This window comes from Notothenia rossii (genome assembly GCF_949606895.1).
Source record: "Notothenia rossii genome assembly, chromosome: 4".
NCBI lineage: Eukaryota > Metazoa > Chordata > Actinopteri > Perciformes > Nototheniidae > Notothenia > Notothenia rossii.
Window position 1 is genome coordinate 22,902,887 of NC_136902.1, and position 19,669 is coordinate 22,922,555.

General features: G+C 39.9%; 1 protein-coding gene and 1 long non-coding RNA gene across 6 annotated transcripts in view; one reads left to right on the plus strand and one right to left on the minus strand.

The window, feature by feature from the left end:
* Positions 1–4: 4 nt before the first annotated feature.
* klhl17 (kelch-like family member 17) lies at positions 5–15,034 on the plus strand. Of its 5 annotated transcripts, none has more exons than XM_079678138.1 (12): positions 5–28; positions 2,827–3,076; positions 4,697–4,818; positions 4,935–5,156; positions 7,324–7,440; positions 7,590–7,821; positions 8,380–8,524; positions 9,396–9,563; positions 9,768–9,856; positions 10,012–10,085; positions 10,227–10,408; positions 12,700–15,034. In XM_079678138.1, exons 2-12 carry the CDS (start codon positions 2,863–2,865, stop codon positions 12,926–12,928), a joined length of 1,794 nt encoding a protein of 597 aa, XP_079534264.1. In that variant the 5' UTR covers positions 5–28; positions 2,827–2,862; the 3' UTR covers positions 12,929–15,034. The 5 variants fall into 5 exon arrangements, with proteins under 5 accessions (XP_079534264.1, XP_079534263.1, XP_079534261.1 ...); XM_079678137.1 differs by having other exon boundaries at positions 18–39; XM_079678135.1 differs by lacking the exon at positions 5–28 and adding an exon at positions 249–484.
* The window catches only part of LOC307037336, a 41,684-nt gene continuing 25,116 nt past the window's right edge, over positions 3,102–19,669 (minus strand). The window contains exons 2-3 of the long non-coding RNA XR_013807654.1: positions 4,918–5,147; positions 3,102–4,778 (exon numbers count right to left, since the gene is read on the minus strand). This is a non-coding gene — a long non-coding RNA (uncharacterized lncRNA). The remainder of the gene's footprint in view (positions 4,779–4,917; positions 5,148–19,669) is intronic.

The window sequence follows — 19,669 nt, forward strand, 5'->3', positions numbered from 1 at the left end:
GTATCGAAACAAATTGACGAATGACAAGGTAACTCTAAGGTAATTATTATAATGTTTATCATTATTTGCAATACAACATCATTACTTCACAAAAATACATTAGATATACACAGATTATTGCTAGTTTGAGGTTCTCAGTCATTATGTTTTATTGTAATGACTACCAGGACCTCTTTTTCTATCAAAAGGCTAATCGAACCTGAAATAATAAAAAAAACAGTCGGCGGTCACGACAACCTCGATATTTCACTGTCAAAACTGCACAGTGCTGAGTGCACACAAGAACAAGCAGTGTTTTGATGCTGCACGTGAATTTATATTAAATGAACAGCTGCATCCATGAGATAAAGTTTGCTGACGAATCGCAGATCAAGGATCTTGCTTTTTAGGTTATAATCGGTTGCGTAACACAGCCACAAAGCTGGGCAAGTTTAAAAACCGGAGGATATCATTGCTGTCACATCGACACCGACAACGGCTGGTGGTGAGTCCTTCAGAGCTAACATTAGCTACCACTAACCAATAGCATTGGTTATACATATGCAACAAATTAAGCAGCCGTGACTTTTATTTTATTCAAACAGAAGAAAAACAAATTCAGTGTCAACAAATGTATCGCCTTGGAATTGTATGATTATAAACAGTCCAACCTTTTGGAAAATTGGGTTCGTGTCTTGTACGCTGTTTGTTTGATTTGTTGACTGGGGTAACCGAGGCGGGGGTGGTTCAAGTTCTGACCAATCATGGAGCTTCTAAGTAAAACCCCGCCTTTCGCACTCGCCTAGATTTTTTTATCGAACGCACTTCCGCACTCTGACCAGACAAAAGGGGATGCTTAAGGTAGTATGTGTCACGTCAAATTATAAACAAACAACCATTGCAAATGTTTGAAATTTGGATTAAGAACAGATTCCTGTGTATTTCTAAAGTGCAACACCTTCCTCACTGCACCATATTTCAGCATAGCTTTTTTCACCGCCGGCAGTTTCAGCTCCACCTTAACAAACCGATGTCAGATTTCATGCAGTTTTTTTTGCATTGACGTCAACCGCATACAGCACGAAACAGAGGCTTTCTTCTTATTTCGTATGCCTGAGTAAGAATATGGACAGAAAGCCAGACACTGGTAACACTTTTAAACCAATCTGACTGCGACAGCTGATGACTTATCTCCCATCACTGTAAGGAAGATACTGCGTCCAAGGATAACCGCAACACAACCACCGGTAAAGGAATGACACATTCATTCTGCAGCAGCTGATAGCTGTTGTTATTCAAAATATATGGAGTGGGTGTTGGGGTGAAACACCATTATGTCCAAAAAAGATTACAATGCAACATTTGTGTATCCATCAAGAGTGTGCATGTCTGTTAAGAAGCCAGAGTCTTTGTGTGGATGCTAGGCAAGGTTTATAAGCCAGAGCGAGGAGAGATTTTAAGAGACAAGCCTGGGATGGACAGGACAAGTGCTTCACTCTGTTACTTTTAACTGTGACAATTATTATATTTTTACTTCTTCCTCAAACTGCTGTTTATTCATGTCTGTATGCCACATTGTCTCATTATTATTCCCTGAGGCATGATAGCAGGTTGTTCCCTCACAGAGGAACATGGTTGGTGTGTTTTTGTGGTCCATTGTGTTTTGGAAAATGGGACCCCGGAGCTAGTCGCCAGGCAGCTGTGGTGACATATGAGATGATTCTCTTTGGGCAGTGCAGAGTAGTTGAAAGAGTGCCTCTGAACAGATGACAACATAATTATGAAGCATTTATACTAAATGAATTGTGTATTTAGCCAGAGAGAGACCTGCACTCGACTTAAGAAGACTCAATTACATGTGTGTTGTGTTTTTAGCTTAAGTGTTTTATTAATTGGCCTCAAACTGATCAATATTCTTCATTTACGAGTCAGTGGTGGCTGCCTGTGTGTTCTCATAGACTTGTGTTATCGTCAAACAACCTCCTCCTTATATATACACAAACATGAATAATGAATTTTAAAATGAAAAGCATCACCAGAGGGCACTTAAGGATATTTTAACCATACATTATGTGGAGGCTCTCCATGAAAGAAGTTTGGAATAACTGGCTTATACTTTTCAAACCCCTTGGCTTCTGCTCATATGCCCTTTTCTTCACACCTGTAATGTATCCAATTCAGTATGTTGGAGTCAATATAATTTTCCTGATTTGTTTAGGCCTGTGATGTACTAGTCTGGTTAACCTCCATCTAGTATTAGCATTAGTGCATCCTAAATAATATTCATCAGACTACAACTCCTAAGATAACTTGTGACAAGGGTTATGCAACATTTTGAAGTGCGTTCTCCATCAGAGAGCCTGTTGGATGAGAGTACAAGGGAAAGGGCTAACTCAGGCTACATCCTCCTCTCCTCCTACCCTGCCTAACCAAAGGCTGCAGCTGGGGTGAGATTTGGGGGTTTCACAGCTAAATCTGGTGGAAATACACTTGATAATGGGAGTCATTGCAACTAAATAAACCAAGACTGTCCAATAGATTAGAAGCATGCATTGATACAAACCAGTAGAGTATGAGTAATAATGACACCCGGTGTCATATATACAGGCCAGCCAACCTACTACACTTTGTAACTGTACTGAGATTTCTGTCATGGTAGTTGGCTTCCTGCCACAGCTGTCAGGACGGTCACTATCACAGAAACAATAGGTACAATGATTGTCATAACACCTCCCAGCAGATCAAGTAAGCGTTGCAGGTTAACATTTTCTGATGACAAAATACATTTTTATAAGTTAATGACATTGGTATAAACTGGCATGAAAATGTTTTTTCTGTTAATTCCAGTTGCGGCCAAGGCAAGAGCCAGCAACGTCCAGCACCATGATGGAGGGGGGCATGCAGCTGCTCAACCGCGATGGCCACAGCATCTCACACAACTCTAAGCGCCACTACCACGACTCCTTCGTGTCCATGAACCGGATGCGACAACGTGGCCTGCTGTGTGACATTGTGCTGCATGTCTCTAACAAAGAAATCAAGGCGCACAAAGTGGTGCTGGCCTCCTGCAGCCCCTACTTCCATGCTATGTTTACCAGTAAGTTCAGTCTGACGATGCTTAGCAGTGTTTCCCACAGATTTGAAATATACTTGGGGATGGTGGTGGTAGCGGGGGGTGGGGGGGGGGCGGTTGAGGTGATGTGCAACAACATTAACATTAACCTTTCTGTTGGTCGCTTGTTAGCAGACCCTTCACACGATGGCAAAGCGAACAGGTACAGGCAGGGCCCATAGTGATAGCCCTGTAGTTTAAATCTACTACCCAAAAATAAACATGGACATGGGTTACTATTGTTAAAAAAAATGGTAAATGTATTTAGGAACCTATCCATGTGATTTTAAGCGGGGGTGGACCTCAAATCCTCTAGGGGGGTCCGGGGGCATGCTCCCCCGGTCCGATTTTTTTTTAAATGTTGGAATTAACTGCATCAATCTGGTGCATTTTGAGGGGGAAATAAAGAGACTAGATCTATGGGAACACCTATATGAAACAGAACTGTATACATTTAAATAATCATAAAATCAGGGCCATAACCAATAACATATCCAATATGAAAAAACACTGACGTCCTCAAATGAAAATATGTGTTTACATAAATGGGGACCAAACCGTTTGAGACCCACTGAGAACTTAAACTAAGTTAACTATCTAAACACTCAAGAGTCCTTTACCTCACCTGAGCTGAGGTTATCCCGAGCTTGAATGACACACAGAGACCAATCAAGGGCTTTGATTTATGATCTGTATGACAGTGGCCATGTCGGCAGGCCACATCATGTAGGCAGCCAGTCACCCTGTGTGAGGCAGGCCACTTAACAGGCCAGGCCATCGGGAAACCCCCCGGTCCTCCCGATGGCCAGTCCGGGACTGGGTACAGGAGGCGTAGAGCTAGGGATCATTGTCCACAAGTTAATCGATCGCAGATTGCGTCGTGGTCTGCCCGCCCAAGTATAGTCTATGTGTGGGAAACCCTGGCTTAGTTTTGTGCTTTTATCCCTGAAACCCATGCAAGCACGGCATGTTTAATGCCTCAGACACATTAAGCTCGTTGCATCATTTGGCTCTGTTGCTCAGAGTTGATAGCCCAACAATGTGTGCAGTGAAGGTCACCTCATCCTTTTAGCATCACGGCTTCCTTCCCCCTTTTCCTGTCTGGGGCACAGGTGGTCAGTTGAGGTGTGTGTGAGTTTTACATTTCCTCTCATTACTAGAGTTGTTTGAGGGTACAATGGGTCTCCAGATATTCACTTGTCTGGCTTTCAGACTCAACTGCTAGGATACTTCTTGTCGGACCCAGTCACTTAGACCATTTGAACAGAATCTGCACATCTTTCACTATCATCAAAAAAGCTAAATCACAGTTTCTCTGTAGAAATGTGCTTGTAATATCTGCTAATGTATAAGTGATGAAACATTTGCTTGTCGATAAATGCTGAAAAATGAATTTGAAATGTATCAAAGTCAAATATTGAATAATACAATATATATATAGTATATAATATATATATATATATATATATATATGAATAGCAAGAATGGCAATATTTGTTAAATGTGAAATTTATTTCTAAATTCTGTATAAATCAGGGACTGTGCATGATTAAACAGTGATTTTTTACTCACATGTAACAGCTCTCATTCTGTGCGTTCATGCAGACGAGATGTCGGAGAGTCGGCAGACCCATGTGACCCTCCATGACATCGACTGTCAGGCTCTGGAGCAACTGGTCCAGTACTCCTACACAGCAGAAATTGTGGTTGGGGAAGGAAACGTGCAGGTAAGGTAGAATATTTTAGATTTATAGACAAGAATGTGGAAAAATAGTTTTAATTTGACCTCATTTATCAAAGCGCAAACATACTCAGTGTGTTTCCACCTGTAATTGCACTCTAGACGCTGCTCCCAGCAGCAAGCCTGCTGCAGCTCAACGGGGTGCGGGACGCCTGCTGTAAGTTCCTCCTCAGCCAGCTGGACCCCTCCAACTGCCTGGGCATCCGAGGCTTCGCTGACACGCACTCCTGCAGTGACCTGCTCAAGTCCGCACACAAGTATGTCCTGCAGCACTTTGTGGAGGTTTCCAAGACAGAGGAGTTCATGCTGCTGCCGCTGAAACAGGTAAGAGTGATGTAAGGTCGATGCTTTTTCCATCTCCTGCTGTGTCCCACTGGTGCTTTAAGGGTTTAATGGTGCTATATTCATCATCTGAAACAGTTGTTGTTAAATCTGCGTTCTGGTAACTGTTATTGTCAACTGCTAACCATGAGATTGAGCAGCCTTGTTATATACAGTCGTCATGGGGAACATGGGTATGAAAATAGAATATATTTTTCAATTTAAATGCCACTAGACAACAATATTTCCTGACCAGACCTGGCTCAGCTTACTATGAGACATTTGTTGGGATTCATTTTACTTTAAAGGTTTTATATGGGTCATTCAGAGCATGAATATAGCAGCACACAACTATTTGCTATGTAAAGATATAGTAGAGTAATCCTGAGCATAGAATGAAGTCACGCTCTCTCTCTGTGTTTTGTTTTGGTAGCTGGGCTGATGTGCATGCGTGAATATTTGATCCTGTATTGCTTCTTATATTTTTCGTTAGCCTCATAATACGAGACTGCATTTAAAAAACCAGAAGGTGATACTTTTGCTCCAGTCAGGTGTGAGTTCAATGTGTTTGTGTTAATCTCTCAATAAGGAAGAGAACTGCATCATCTGTCATATGATATGGTGTTTGTTTCAAACACCCACCATTATCATTTTCCCATTATCTTGTTGCCTCTCCGAGGAACAATCCCCACTGCACTGAAGAGCTTGTGCTCTATGATAGTAAATCACACTCTGTCTGCATTTGGCCTTCAAAGCCCTGAATACAATCCGAGTGTGCAGTGTCCATTTAAACACTCAAAGTTAAGCTGCAAAAAATAAATACAAATTTATTTTGTCTGTTTCTGTTCTTCTGCTCTCTATTTCCTTTAGCTCACTGTCCCCGGCTCTTCTGTGTCTATCATAATTCTGCGTCAGATTCAGATTCATGTACTGGCTGCTCCAAACAACCAATGGAACTGTTAAATATCCCCCATATTTATTTTGGTGTTAGGTGAAGGAAGTGACAAGGCATGGCAGGGATATCTGCTTTGGTTTTGTTTCACTGATGGAGGATAATTTAAAGACAACACATCCTAATTACTGTGTGTGTTGTGTGTAAAGACATAACAAACATCTTTATTCAGCCCAAACTGCTTTTTCATTCATACAGTCCTGATGCCAGACTACAAAAACAGTTGATACACTCATAATCCAAATCTCCTCCAAACACGTGCACACACACACACAAATGTTTGTTTGTGTATATGTGATGCAGTGTTTACATATGCAGAGGCAAGGCAGGAGACTGCAGGGCGGGGCAGCAGCAGCAGCAGCAGCAGCAGCAGCAGCAGCAGCAGCAGTAGCAGTAGCAGTAGCAGTAGCAGCAGCAGCAGCAGTAGCAGCAGCAGCAGCAGCAGCAGCAGTAGCAGCAGCAGCAGCAGTAGCAGCAGCGGCAGTAGCAGCAGCGGCAGTAGCAGCAGCAGCAGTAGCAGCAGCAGCAGCAGTAGCAGCAGTGGCAGCAGTGGCATTAGTATTTCTCTGTGTGACTTGGGATTAGTGCGGGCTGTTCCTGGAAGGCTGCTAACTGTTGCCCTGATCTGCCCTGGACAGGCAGGACAGCTGCAGCAGCTGGCTGCTCTGGCCCCACCCAGCCAGCAAGCTTTGGGGTGATCTGGGAACAGTGCCAGCCAGCCACTCAGACTGCAGCACTCGCTGTGCCACACAAACATAAGTAGTGGGAATTTATACTGTATACAATCAATGCTATATTTCCTAAATATATCACAGCACCACTACACACATACTGACCTAAATATGACACATAAGCATTTACGTGTGAATGTTAAAATTGGTACCGGAAATTATTGTGTGTCCGCTTTATTTTAAATGTGATGATCCTATTTGATTAGCAGAAACAGACCGCTTCCCATCCCTCTCAAATATCAGTCTGAATAAAGTAAAACTAATTAAGGAAGCTAGGCTGACAAAGTCATTTACAACACACAGGAAATAATGCAGTTTTTTTTGCCAGATTAACTTACTTCCTGTTTGTTGTCATATTTTTGTCCCTCTCATGCTTTTTTGATGCTAAAAGTTGAATTAAAGGGACCATGCTTTTCAGGTTAAAAGTTGCTCTTTTAAATGATTACAATATATGTCTCTGTCCATCTGCTTTGTGTTGTCCATCCAGGTCCTGGATTTGATCTCCAGTGACAATCTCAATGTGCCATCAGAAGAGGAAGTGTACCGGGCTGTGTTGAGCTGGGTGAAAAATGATGTCGATGGACGTAGGCAGCATGTACCTTGGGTAAGGCTTCCTTACTTATCTTATTTCTGAACATCTAATGATTTTCATGACTTAATGATTTAAGCTTGACTAAACTCTGTCTAAAATAAGTCCTCTACAAAATGTCCTCCTTAGCCTAATTCAACCCGACAATCTCTCTCTTCTGTTAGCTGATGAAGTGTGTGCGGCTGCCACTGCTGAGGCGCGACTTTCTGATGAGCAACGTGGATACAGAGCTGTTGGTGCGTCACCACTCTGAGTGCAAGGACCTTCTGATCGAGGCTCTAAAGTACCACCTGATGCCCGAGCAGAGAGGGGTCCTCGGCAACAGCCGGACACGCCCACGACGCTGTGAGGGCGCTAGCCCTGTGCTCTTCGCCGTTGGTCAGTGTGCCCCTGAAGGTACCCACTAGGGTACACTTTGACCACACTTTAATTAACTTTAGCTTCTGACGTCACTGCAAGCATCCATATTTTTACAGCTGGGAGATACAAATGTAAAATATAACAGTTAAAATATTTTCAAGGTCTAAGGGGGTGCCTTGCAGTAAAGCGTAAAACCTTATATGACGGTTATGGCTAAAAGATATGAGCAATGAATGCCACTTAATATTGCTTACTTTTATTAAGAGATCATATCTTTTTCTTTTTGTATCCTGCACTGAGCCTAGCAGTGAACCCAAATTTCAGCCAAAATCATCTCAAAACCCGGCATCTTGGAAAAACCTTTCTCTGAAATGAATCAGAAACCGAATACCTTTATTAGTCCCACAGAGGGGGAATGTCCGTTGTTACAGCAGAAAAAGAGCCGAAGACAGCTTAATGTTACGTAGAAGCATGCATAAAAAAGTAGAAGTAGTAAAATGTTCCTTTACTATTGGTTATCTGTTCCTTTTTTTGATTTTCATATTCACGTCAAAGCATTGCTATTAACCATGTTGTTTTTCTTTGTGTCTGCAGGTGGTGGCAGCCTGTTTGCCATTCATGGAGACTGCGAGGCGTATGACACCAGGACTGATCGCTGGCACATGGTGGCGTCCATGTCCACTCGGCGTGCACGGGTGGGAGTGGCAGCCATTGGAAATAGACTTTACGCTGTTGGAGGGTAAGTGGTGAGATTTATGGTGCTGGCCTTTGAACCAAAACAAATTAACCCACCATCTCATCTCCAACTCAAATACTACATTGTATGATAAGAACTAAATCTGCCTTTTTACAAAGAGGAAGTTTGAACATGTGTATGATACACGTAAAATAATCTTGAGGGATGATTATGCAAAACAGCTTTTTTCTTGTGCTCCTGGTGAAGTGCTTGTTTTGTTTTTGGCTTTCATCAAAACTAAAAGTAATTATTTTTTTCTTGACTCTTTTCACTTTGGCCTTTTTTGTGTTCTTTCAGAGATAATTAAAAAAATCAAAATCTGTATTTTTCAAACATGCCCTTATTTTCCTATGTTACAAAGTGACCATTAGGGAAACATTTTTGTAATTGGCTCAGTATTGAGAAATAAAGCTGCAGACAGAGGCACAAAACAGGCTGCAATGCAATATGTTTTTCTCACTGACAAGCTCAGATTGTTATTATTTGCGCCAGGATTGAAGGGAAATGACCCTCCAGAGAAATAAACAGTTTTCTTTACCTTTCGCTTGGTCATCCCTTTGTTAATGTGCCATTTCACTTGTTACCAAAATATAATGGTTAAAACCCCACTTTGTATCAAGCAATAGGTAAAGAAAAATGTTTTGTGTCTCTGTAGTACTGTCCTTTCCATAAAGTTGCCAGAAGCTTATAGTTAAAATCTTACAGTGGCAAAAACAAACCATTTTAAGTATAACTTTCCTGATCGATTACATCACAACCTTTTTTTCGTGGATGCAGCGTTGAAAAATAAATAAGGTATTCTTTGAGGCAAAATGCTTCCACGTCAGTCATCAAAAAGCCTTTTTTTAATGTATTTATATCCACATCCCCTCAGGTATGATGGCACCTCAGACCTCGCTACTGTAGAGTCCTACGACCCCATCACTAACTCCTGGCAACCGGAAGTTTCCATGGGAACAAGGCGGAGCTGTTTGGGTGTAGCGGTCCTGCATGGCCTGCTGTACGCTGCTGGAGGTTATGATGGAGCTTCCTGCCTTAATAGGTACACACACAAACTAACATTTTGGCAATGAATGCTGAACATCTTGATACTTTAAAGCTAGATTTGCTACATTGTTGATTACTGTTACATCTTTTTGGTTTGACTTGATCCTGTTTTGCCAGGTCATAAAGTCCTTTATCTAAATAGGGCGGTCTTTCAGTGTCATTATATCAAATAAAAGTTTGTATTTCTCTCCTCTTTTAGTGCAGAGCGTTACGACCCTCTGACCAGTACCTGGACATCCATTGCTGCCATGAGCACCCGTAGGAGATATGTCCGAGTAGCAACTCTGGGTAGGAAGAAACCTTCTTGAAAACATAATATGATGAACTGTATGTTTATGTTTCACTTTCTGCATTTCTATGTCTGAAATCAAGAGGGATTTACAACTTTGTTATTTAACTGCCAATATTTACATTTTGAATGTTTACTCCCCTTCCCCCTGCAGATAGCAGCTTGTTTGCAGTGGGAGGTTACGACAGCTCCTCACATCTCGCAACGGTGGAAAAATATGACCCCCAGGTGTGTTGTTGCATGCTGTTAAATGTATCATCAAAAAAGCTTGTTTGTTGCCAGCACTAACTGAATGCAGAGAAGAAAAGTGCTCAACAGTTGTATCCATAAACATGTGACTAATGCTCAGTCTCTTGATATAATGAACAGAGCAACACATGGACAGCCATTGCCAACATGCTGAGTCGGCGCAGCAGTGCCGGGGTGGCCGTGCTGGACGGCATGCTGTATGTCGCAGGAGGCAACGACGGCACCAGCTGCCTGAACTCTGTTGAGCGGTTCAACCCCAAGGCCAACACCTGGGAGGGAGTGGCCCCCATGAACATACGCAGGTCAGCCTGCACCCACAACTCATATTAGTACAAACAGATTAATCAAGCCCAGGTACAGCGGCAAGATGTAAATGGATGTATTTAAAACACAGCTCCAACAACCATAAATGATGTGGCAAATATGTGTTGCTGTCACAACTCACTTTTTAACTCACATGAAACAGTGAAACTGCATAATAAGCTCTGCAGAGATAAATGTCTGACTGGGAAGACCCTCTTTTAAGTTGTGAAAGATGAGAGCCACCAGAGCAAGTAATGAAGCAACTTGCAGCCTAATGTACTCCTTACTATAATATCACAAACATAGAGATGCCTTTCAATAAGTTTAAATACTTAAGAAAAAGAGATAGCCACTTTCATTGGAGAGACGATGAAATATGAAACGGGTCCTGGGAGGAATCCAGGGAATGTATTTAGTGAGACACATCTTTGCCAACTTAGCCATCAGGACGACCCGGTTCTACTATTTAATTCAATTAAATAATTAATTGGCAGAGACAACATTGCCAAAGCGTCAAGTCATTATGGGATTAAAAAGAAAGATGTATTATTTATTAAATCAAGAATATAACAGAAATGGCACTGGTTCAAATCACAGTTACTAACTGCTGTAATGCATTGCCCTCAAATGCACTCAAGGTTTTTGTTTAGGCCTGCCCAGTTTTATCGTCTCTTTTTAGGCTTCTTAACAACCATGTGACATCCTTATGAGGGAGGGGGGACTGTGATAACTCCAGTTTTGCCTACAGCTGAATAAAACATAACATCTATTTTACAAAGGCTGAAGAATAAAATTGTCTGTGTAGAGCAGGGGTGCCCAAACTACGGCCTACGGCCTGGGGGCCAACTGTGGCCCGTGGTCCACTTTGAATTGGCCCGAAGCAAATTCTAAAAATATTATGGAATATAGCGGACACCTGAAACTTGTGTTTGTTTTATATTGTACTTCTTAAATGCATATGTAAAAATATATAACAGAATATTGATGTGTTAATAAGCACCATTTTCTAATAAATTCAGTCAATTAAAATTGAAAAAATGTTCTTACAAATCTTAGTTAATAAGAAAAAAGTTTCCCCTGCTGCGGTTATAGCTCTGTTAAAAATCTTTACTCTTCATGGCGTAGGATTTGGGGCATTTGGATTTCTTCCTTAATTCTAAAGCCCTCTTATGGCATAAACATCAAATGACCTATTTTCCAACAGTCGGCTCTTCATTATTTCTTAGAAAATAAAACTTGTGCGGGTGATTAAAGCAGGCAAACATGAACCCACTCACAGCATTGTATTGATACGAGAGGAACGGCATCAGGGAGGGAGATTTAGAGATGTAGAAGTCTTGGATTTGAGGACACATCAGCAGATTTAATTGTTATCTAGTCCTTTAGACACAGACACAGAATCACACCACCCACACACCCACACACCCACACACACACACACACACACACACACACACACACACACACGTGCATATATATATATATATATATATATATATACACACACACACACACATAGACACACACACACACACACACACACACACACATAGACACACACACACACACACACACACACACACTCTGAGACCCACGTCAGTATGCTGTAGGAACAGGGAAACCTGACATCAGTTGACTATGCGGCTCCATGAATAACCCATGTGTTAATCAGCTGTGTGGCTTTCAGTTCTTTTCTTATCCAGTTGCCAGGAGGCTCCATTTCACAGTTCAAAACATCAAGCTGTATTGCCCATTAATCTATCACTGTTTTAAACCATTTTACCTATGTGAAAATAGTGTAGAATAATTGTAATGAATACAGAAAAAGAGTTTTGTCTCTTAAATTACCCAATTTCCCATTGGTCCACTGATACAATACATTTTTAACTGAAGTATTATTCCTGGTGTCCTCCAACAGTGTGGCACAGAAAGAACCCTCCCTTGTGATAATGATGAGTTACTGCCATAATAATCGAGCTTTGTATTTGTAATGTTGTTGTATTCTTATCTGCACATCACATAGTCTTGTCATTTTTCACTTTTTCTATGCAATTAGTGATAATCTTCATGCAGTAAAGTAGGCTCTATTATGTGAATGTGATGCAAAGCCCAGACTGCATCAACTGTAAAGGGGCTGCCTTAGTAGTTCGCTAGATTAAACAGAATACATGCTTATTATTTATTCCTGATAAAAGCTTAAGAAAGATATACTAATGTGGTGTAAGAAAAATATGCCTCTAAAATACATGTGGAATTGATTGTACTGAATTAGTCTTTTATCTATTATCAGGAGCACCCATGACCTGGTGGCTATGGATGGCTGGTTGTACGCGGTGGGAGGTAACGATGGCAGCTCCAGTCTCAACTCCATCGAGAAGTACAACCCACGCAGCAACAAATGGGTTGCGGCCTCCTGCATGTTCACACGGCGCAGCAGCGTTGGCGTGGCTGTGCTGGAGCTGCTAAACTTCCCCCCTCCCTCTTCACCGACCCTCTCGGTTTCCTCCACAAGCCTTTGACACGGGGTCACCGCTTGGCTGCCCTCAGCCTCTGCTGCTACAGCCCAGACTGGCTCTGGGAAGAGACGCAACTGCTCTGTTTAAGATGGGGAGGAGGTGAGAAGTGGACAGGTAACTGGATAGATGGAGGCTCCTGGCTTTGTTAATGTACAGTTTCCTCCAGAATTAGTGGCACATGATGAAACTTTAATTGAAAAAAAAATAATATGTGTTGTATTCTCAAATATCATTTCTTATTCTAAGTTCTACACATAACTATAATTTTTTCATAAAGATGTAAGATTCACCAAGATTTTAATATCATCGTCAAACCAATTGTACTCTTGACCAAGTTTGCCATTAATTCTGAACTGCACTGTATTTAGTCTGGATGCCAGAAACTCCAGTGTACAGCTCCATCGTACAGATACCAGTTCCTGCTCTCTTTAAGATGTTCCTGGATGTGTTACATTGACCGATCTTTCCTCAAGCTCCACTTTATTTCCCACCACTCTAGTGTTTGACACACTCATTGTGAAACGTGGTGGGCACCTAATTGTGTGTGATGTAAATGTTTTTTGGTTTGTTGTCCTTTGCAATATTTTTCTTTTGAATGGGATTTTTGCAATAATGTACAAAAAAGAGAAAGTGAATGATTTTACTTTTGGAATGTAGCTGTTGACTCGGTATACCATGCATGTTTACATATCAGCATCAACTCCCAACAGGAGAATAACATGTTGTAGTGCTCCTATGCCACACTAGGTGGCAGAAACAGGCAATGTGATAAACCCCTCCTACACTGCAAGAAAGCATGCTCACAGACAACGGAGAAGTTAGGCACTCAGAACTATGAGTTTAAACCCTTTTTTTTATAAACAGAGAATAATTATGTAGAAATGTGTATTTATAAAAATGTATACATTCTAATATATTCTGATTTAAAGATGCTTGAAGAAGGAAACAGATAAGGCCTATGCCTATTTAAGAGTGTTTTAATATATTTATTTAGGTGTGTGAAGTGCATATCTTTAACAGAGAAGACAAAGAGAATGTCCAAGTATGAGTGAGGTTGGAGTTTCTCCTTATTAAGGGGAATGATTGTTGCAATTTGAAATGAAGCATTTTATTTACATTTCTTCATGTGTCTTCGCTGCCACAAGCATGATCGCACATTAAACTGTACCTTATGTCTGCTACATTTGTGCAAAAATAATTTAGATGCTTGCAAAACTACAGACTAGTTAATGAAATGACTTTACATTGTCTTTATTCCTACTTATTTATTTATTTATTTATTTTGAAATTGGACATGAAGGTGGATTTAATCCTTGGACCCATGACAGTTCAACTTGACATTGAAGCAGTTACTAGTTTACCTACTGTGTATACCAACACTTGACACTAATGAGTAATGCTGTTGACACTTGGTGCTGTCATATTTCATTCCATACATATTCAAGAGTGGTGTCTTGTTATATTACCTCATTGTTGAAATTGATCCAACTCTATTTAGAAACAACAGTACAATTAACAACAAATATACTGGCTATAGAAAATGTGGTGGGTGAATTGGGAATGTTGCACTGAACTTGCATTGTCTAAAATAAATTGATTTCTTTGAGTCGTCTAGACTCAGTTAATGCCTGAGTTCAGTTCAGTTCGTGTGTAGCGCAGTGATACTATTCCAAACTTCTGAGAAGTTGCCTTTTTTTTAAGGATTTTGTCGATCCGGTTCCGTTAATCTATAACTACCTTACTTTTCATTTGTTTGAGTGGACACATTGTAATAGGGGCTGATGGTCTTACAAACATGCTGATATTCTGTAAAAGTCGCTGTGGATCAGGGCAAGACTTTGATTAGAAAGGCAGAGAAAACCACATAAGACTTTTGCCTCCATTCTGCTGATTGAACTGTAAATACAAAAGTTGCTCATCTTAAATCTGTTTGTGCAATTCCAATGTGACTGTAGCTTTTTTGAATTTTGTGTTCAATGTGGTGATACTTGTTTATTTATGGTGTGTTTGTTATTTATGAGGAACTTTAAAATATTGCATTTTGCACTGTTGCGAAATGGAGCAATACACTGTAAAAAAAAAATGAAATAAAGACGTTTTCTGATGTGATGACTGGCTTGACAAGTTTGAACACATGTACACACTGGGTGGGAAAAAAGGTTAAACCTTTCTTGCTGCAGATTTGATACCTGCATCTGCAAAAATGTCTCGCTGAATGTCGTTCAGGATTAGAGAAGCTGCTAAATTACCAAATAAAGCACACAAACAAACAGACTTAATGTAGTGTTGCTAGGACTGTTCGTTGCTAGGTTCACTATATACTGTGGTTTGGTACCGTCACAACATTCTCCTCTTTCACATTGATCTAAGTAGACAGCTGAACACTCTCACTTTACCCTTCTTGACCTCAGTCCCATGGCATTCACACCTGTGGCTGTCTCTGCATACACTCAAACCTATCAACTCCCAGTCTCCCAAAACACGTAGAAAGTAACACAAGCCAAATTTACACAATCCAAAACACCTACAGCTTTGAATGGGGAAAAAAAAGCTTTACTCGTGGTGTTTGTTCGCAAAACTACATTTTACATATTTTTCCTCTCCATTATGGTAATTATGAAACATTCTTGTGAGTTTAGGTGATACTCTGGATTATTTTATTAATTTGTTTCATGAGAGACTATAAAACTTTTTTTTTAAATTGATGTTTAAACTGATATTAAAATCAAATAAATGCTCAAATAGATAGGCTTTTGAGGATTCCTAAGTGTGCGTGGACTGTGGCTGTGAGCCACCTCCACTGCTATGAGATGCTAATGAGTTTACAACCTGTCTGAATAAATATGCTCACTGGAAGAGTTGCTGATCTGGGTGTGCGGACGGTTCTTTCAAGCATTCCTGCCACTGAAGTCTGTTCTCTTTCCCCTGGTGTCACCGCACAGCCTTTATCAGGCTGTGGAGAGGCCTCCCTCCTCTAAAGTGCCAACTGGAACACTACACATACCGTGAGAGGCCGTAAACTTTTTGAAAGTCCGGTTTTATCCTTTAGATAAAACTGGGTCTGAAATGGAAACTTTCTCAACCCCATCAAAACTATTCAGGTCTGGACAGCCCATGTTAGTGTGTTAAAAGCAGAAAACTATTAAAGGCCTTAATGCTCCAGTAAAGCCAAAATCAAGATGTGTGCTTAGCAGCACAAAAGCCGAGCAGTGAAGTAGCATCTACCGTAGAACATTATTCAAAAGGAAGCCACATTAGTGAGATATTTCAATTGCAGTATCCATCAATATTGTGTCAGCTTAGAACAAGGTTAGAGATCCCGACAAAACCACTTAAAGGGAATGTTCAAGTTAATGTAAAGCAACTTACAGAAACTGAAGAACATGCTGGGCAGCTAATTATTCAAAGAGCACAAAGACCAGAACAAATTGGAAAATGAAATGAATGAAATGTGGCACAGTAAAGGTTTAATGTAATCATCAAATGTCCTAAACAAAAGAAAAGAGCTCTGTTAAAAATAAGTTGGACTTATTTCCAAGAATGTTGTATACATTACTTGAATGGATGTATTGTTTTAACTTATGTGCCGTATGGATAATAAAAATAAAACAATTGATTGATCGAAGAAATATAAAAAACATCAGAGCAAATGTGAGTAGGAATTTAACTTTGATATGCGCCCATGTGATGCCCAAGGCGTTGCATGCTTATTCGGCAAATAATTATCACGGCACATCTTTTTCTGCATTCCTTTTAACAGATATCAGAGTTCCAGGGAAATCATAACCTTATCCAACTTGCATCACAAAGCGAAATTACGCCCAATTTCCATACTGTGTGTGCATGTCTGTATTTGCAACCTTGAAGTATACAATCTAAATACAATCTTCGTATTGATTAGTATAATCATGTCAACTTGAGGATTTAATCAAAACAGGGATCTACTATGTGTAATGTGTGTAAACACAACAGAGTTGAGAAATACATTTCCCCGTGAGGAAAAATAAAGTGTGTCTTCTTCTTCTTAAATTGAGAAGTTAAAACGGTTTATCGGACTTTGACTGATCTTGCCTTCAAAGGAGAGTCAGTGTCCAATTAAGATTCCTTTATGGTCGTCCTGTGTGAGAACTTTGGCACGTCAGATTCTTTGTTGGACACCTGATGTTGGGGGCCTCATATCCAGACTCCGTTTTAGTGGCCTGAGGTGTGACTTTAGCACCGCTGCTCTCACCCGCTGAGTCTGGATAAACACAAGCGAGTGACTTCTTGGGGAGAACCAAAGTTCATCCCACCACACATGGAGGGAATGACATTATGAAAATGGCATTTAGGTCTCTTCTTTTATATAGATGTGATATATATCATTAAAATAAATATGAAGTTTAAGCTTTAAGGAAAACCCAAGTATCCTTTATATACATTGGGTATATAAATAACACATTAAAGCAGAACTGTGCTCAATTACATAATTATTATGGTGAGCCCAGACTGAAAAAATACTTCTTAATAAAGTAATTGTTTTTTTCAATGTGAAACTATGTGGTCTTTTGTTAGGAAACAGCTCATTCAGGAACTGTGAGCCCCACCGTTTGATGGAGTCTGGAAAAATGAATGGGCTGTTTGTCTTTCTACATATAATGTTGCTTTTGGCTAGGCATCTGGTATTTCCCGTCCCCGTTGAGCAATGTGATAAAAAACTGGAGAAGTGAGATCTACAGTAGTAATCTAAACTTCTAAACAACAGGCACATTGGGTGCTATTCAATCCTAAATGTAGGACCAAACTAGAGTCTAAGGTTGTTTCAACCAGCTCGTTTGTACATTCCCACTAACTTTGTCCATCCACTTCTAACAAAACCATCCCAAAAGGCCTCACTTGAAATCCAGGCCACTAATTTGTATTAGTATTCATGATGTTGCAGTCAATTGATGCGTGAAAAAGATAATGGAGTTAAGGGTGTTTTTTGTCTCCCAGTATAATGGTGGGGAATAACAACAACAACAAATGCAAAATTGTTTTAAGAATTATTATATCAACAATGACTTGCCACCTTGGAGCTGTAACAAATCAAACAAAAACATTTAAGCAAACATGTTAACAATTCTAAGAATGTTATCAAGTTAACATTTTACAAATACTGTATTTACTTCTTAAATCTGAGCATGTTAACATAACTATTGTAAGTTGATAAAATGCTAACTTAACAACTCTTGAAGTACAGTTTAGGGAAACTGTAACTGTTGATTGTCCAAAGTCAAGATGAGATTCATCCTTTGGGTACCTCAAATATCTTGAGCAAAATCGACAGTATGTATGTCTTAAGTTTAAGGTGAGACGTAATATTTTATTACAATCGTGTTGCCGATTTCTACCAGTCGACCCACTCTTGGTTTTGTATGTAACATACTGTAGCTTCCTTGTACCAATAATGGGTCATTTCTTGGGAAAGAGTAGCAACCTTATTATAATCTTGGTAGAAACTTGGTGATGAACTCTACCTGAAGTATAACTGAAACTGGTATGAGCTCACAGTAAAAAAATCCCAGGTTTTTAACAGCATTTGGCTGCCTTCCTTGAGGAATATTGCGAGGAAAGGGTGAGTCACCATGCGGGCCGCATGTATTATCTAGTTCAACTTTTTGCTTTTCCATGATGATCTAACACCAGACTAAAAAGGTGCTTTCGCATGAATTTAGATGATAACTATCTGTTTGACACTGATTTCCATGGAATCGATAGATGGCTCAGTAAAAATATTTAGTTTAATTTCCACTGTTCCAAATAATGAGAAATAAAAAACACACTAAGGTTTTCAATCAACGTTGAGGAAAATGATTCAGAGGCTCATTCTTAGGAAAAAGTCAATGATATGATCTAAAAGTTTTTTTATGTTTAACTTGAGTTGAGAAGTAGTTATATTTTCACTATTCTGTATTCCCATTTCATTGTTTCTACAAACTATAGTCACAGTGTTACGTCAAATCACAGGACTCTCCTGGATGACATAGGTTCATGTCATGATCAGCTTATTTGAACTTTGTTTTTGAGAAATCATGTGTTTCCATTATTTAGCTCTTGCCGACTAAACTTTTTAATCAAACACATTTTATTTATCGTATTTTTCATTAAGAGACATTTACCCCCACAACAAATCCAACACATCGTGATTGAGTAAATGTGTTTCCTTTTCCCTTCCTTAATTTAATCATCACAAATACTTTGCTGTCTTTCTTAATACAGCCTAAGGGTGAAAGCTATTAATTATTTGCTGTTGTTAAGGGAATGCTTCTTAAAAACGTACAGCCAAATTAATACATGAACATATTAGAGTTGAATAAATCTGACAAATGAAAGTGGTTCTTGAGATTAAAGAATAAGACAAGTTACGATATCTTCGGGCAGCTTTGAAATGTCACAATGTGTTTTTGTTGGCCACGCATTCAATCTTTCATGTCCCTACTTGCTCCAGGTCAAGTGTTTCACACATTGCTTACTAATGTACTCAGTAAAACTACACTGCAAATCATGTGAGAGGCAGACATTAACTCAGTACACTAAGGAAAGATCAGAGACAGGTAGTCAATCTAATCTGTTTTAACAATGAATCTACCGATGTGAGATAAGGCATTACCTTTCACTTAACAAGATGTTTTATTTTGAGTTAAATCACATGCAGTTAAATCAGTAATCTTCATTGATTAAATTACTTGAGCTCTTTGGCCCATCAAACAGGCATTTAGAAAA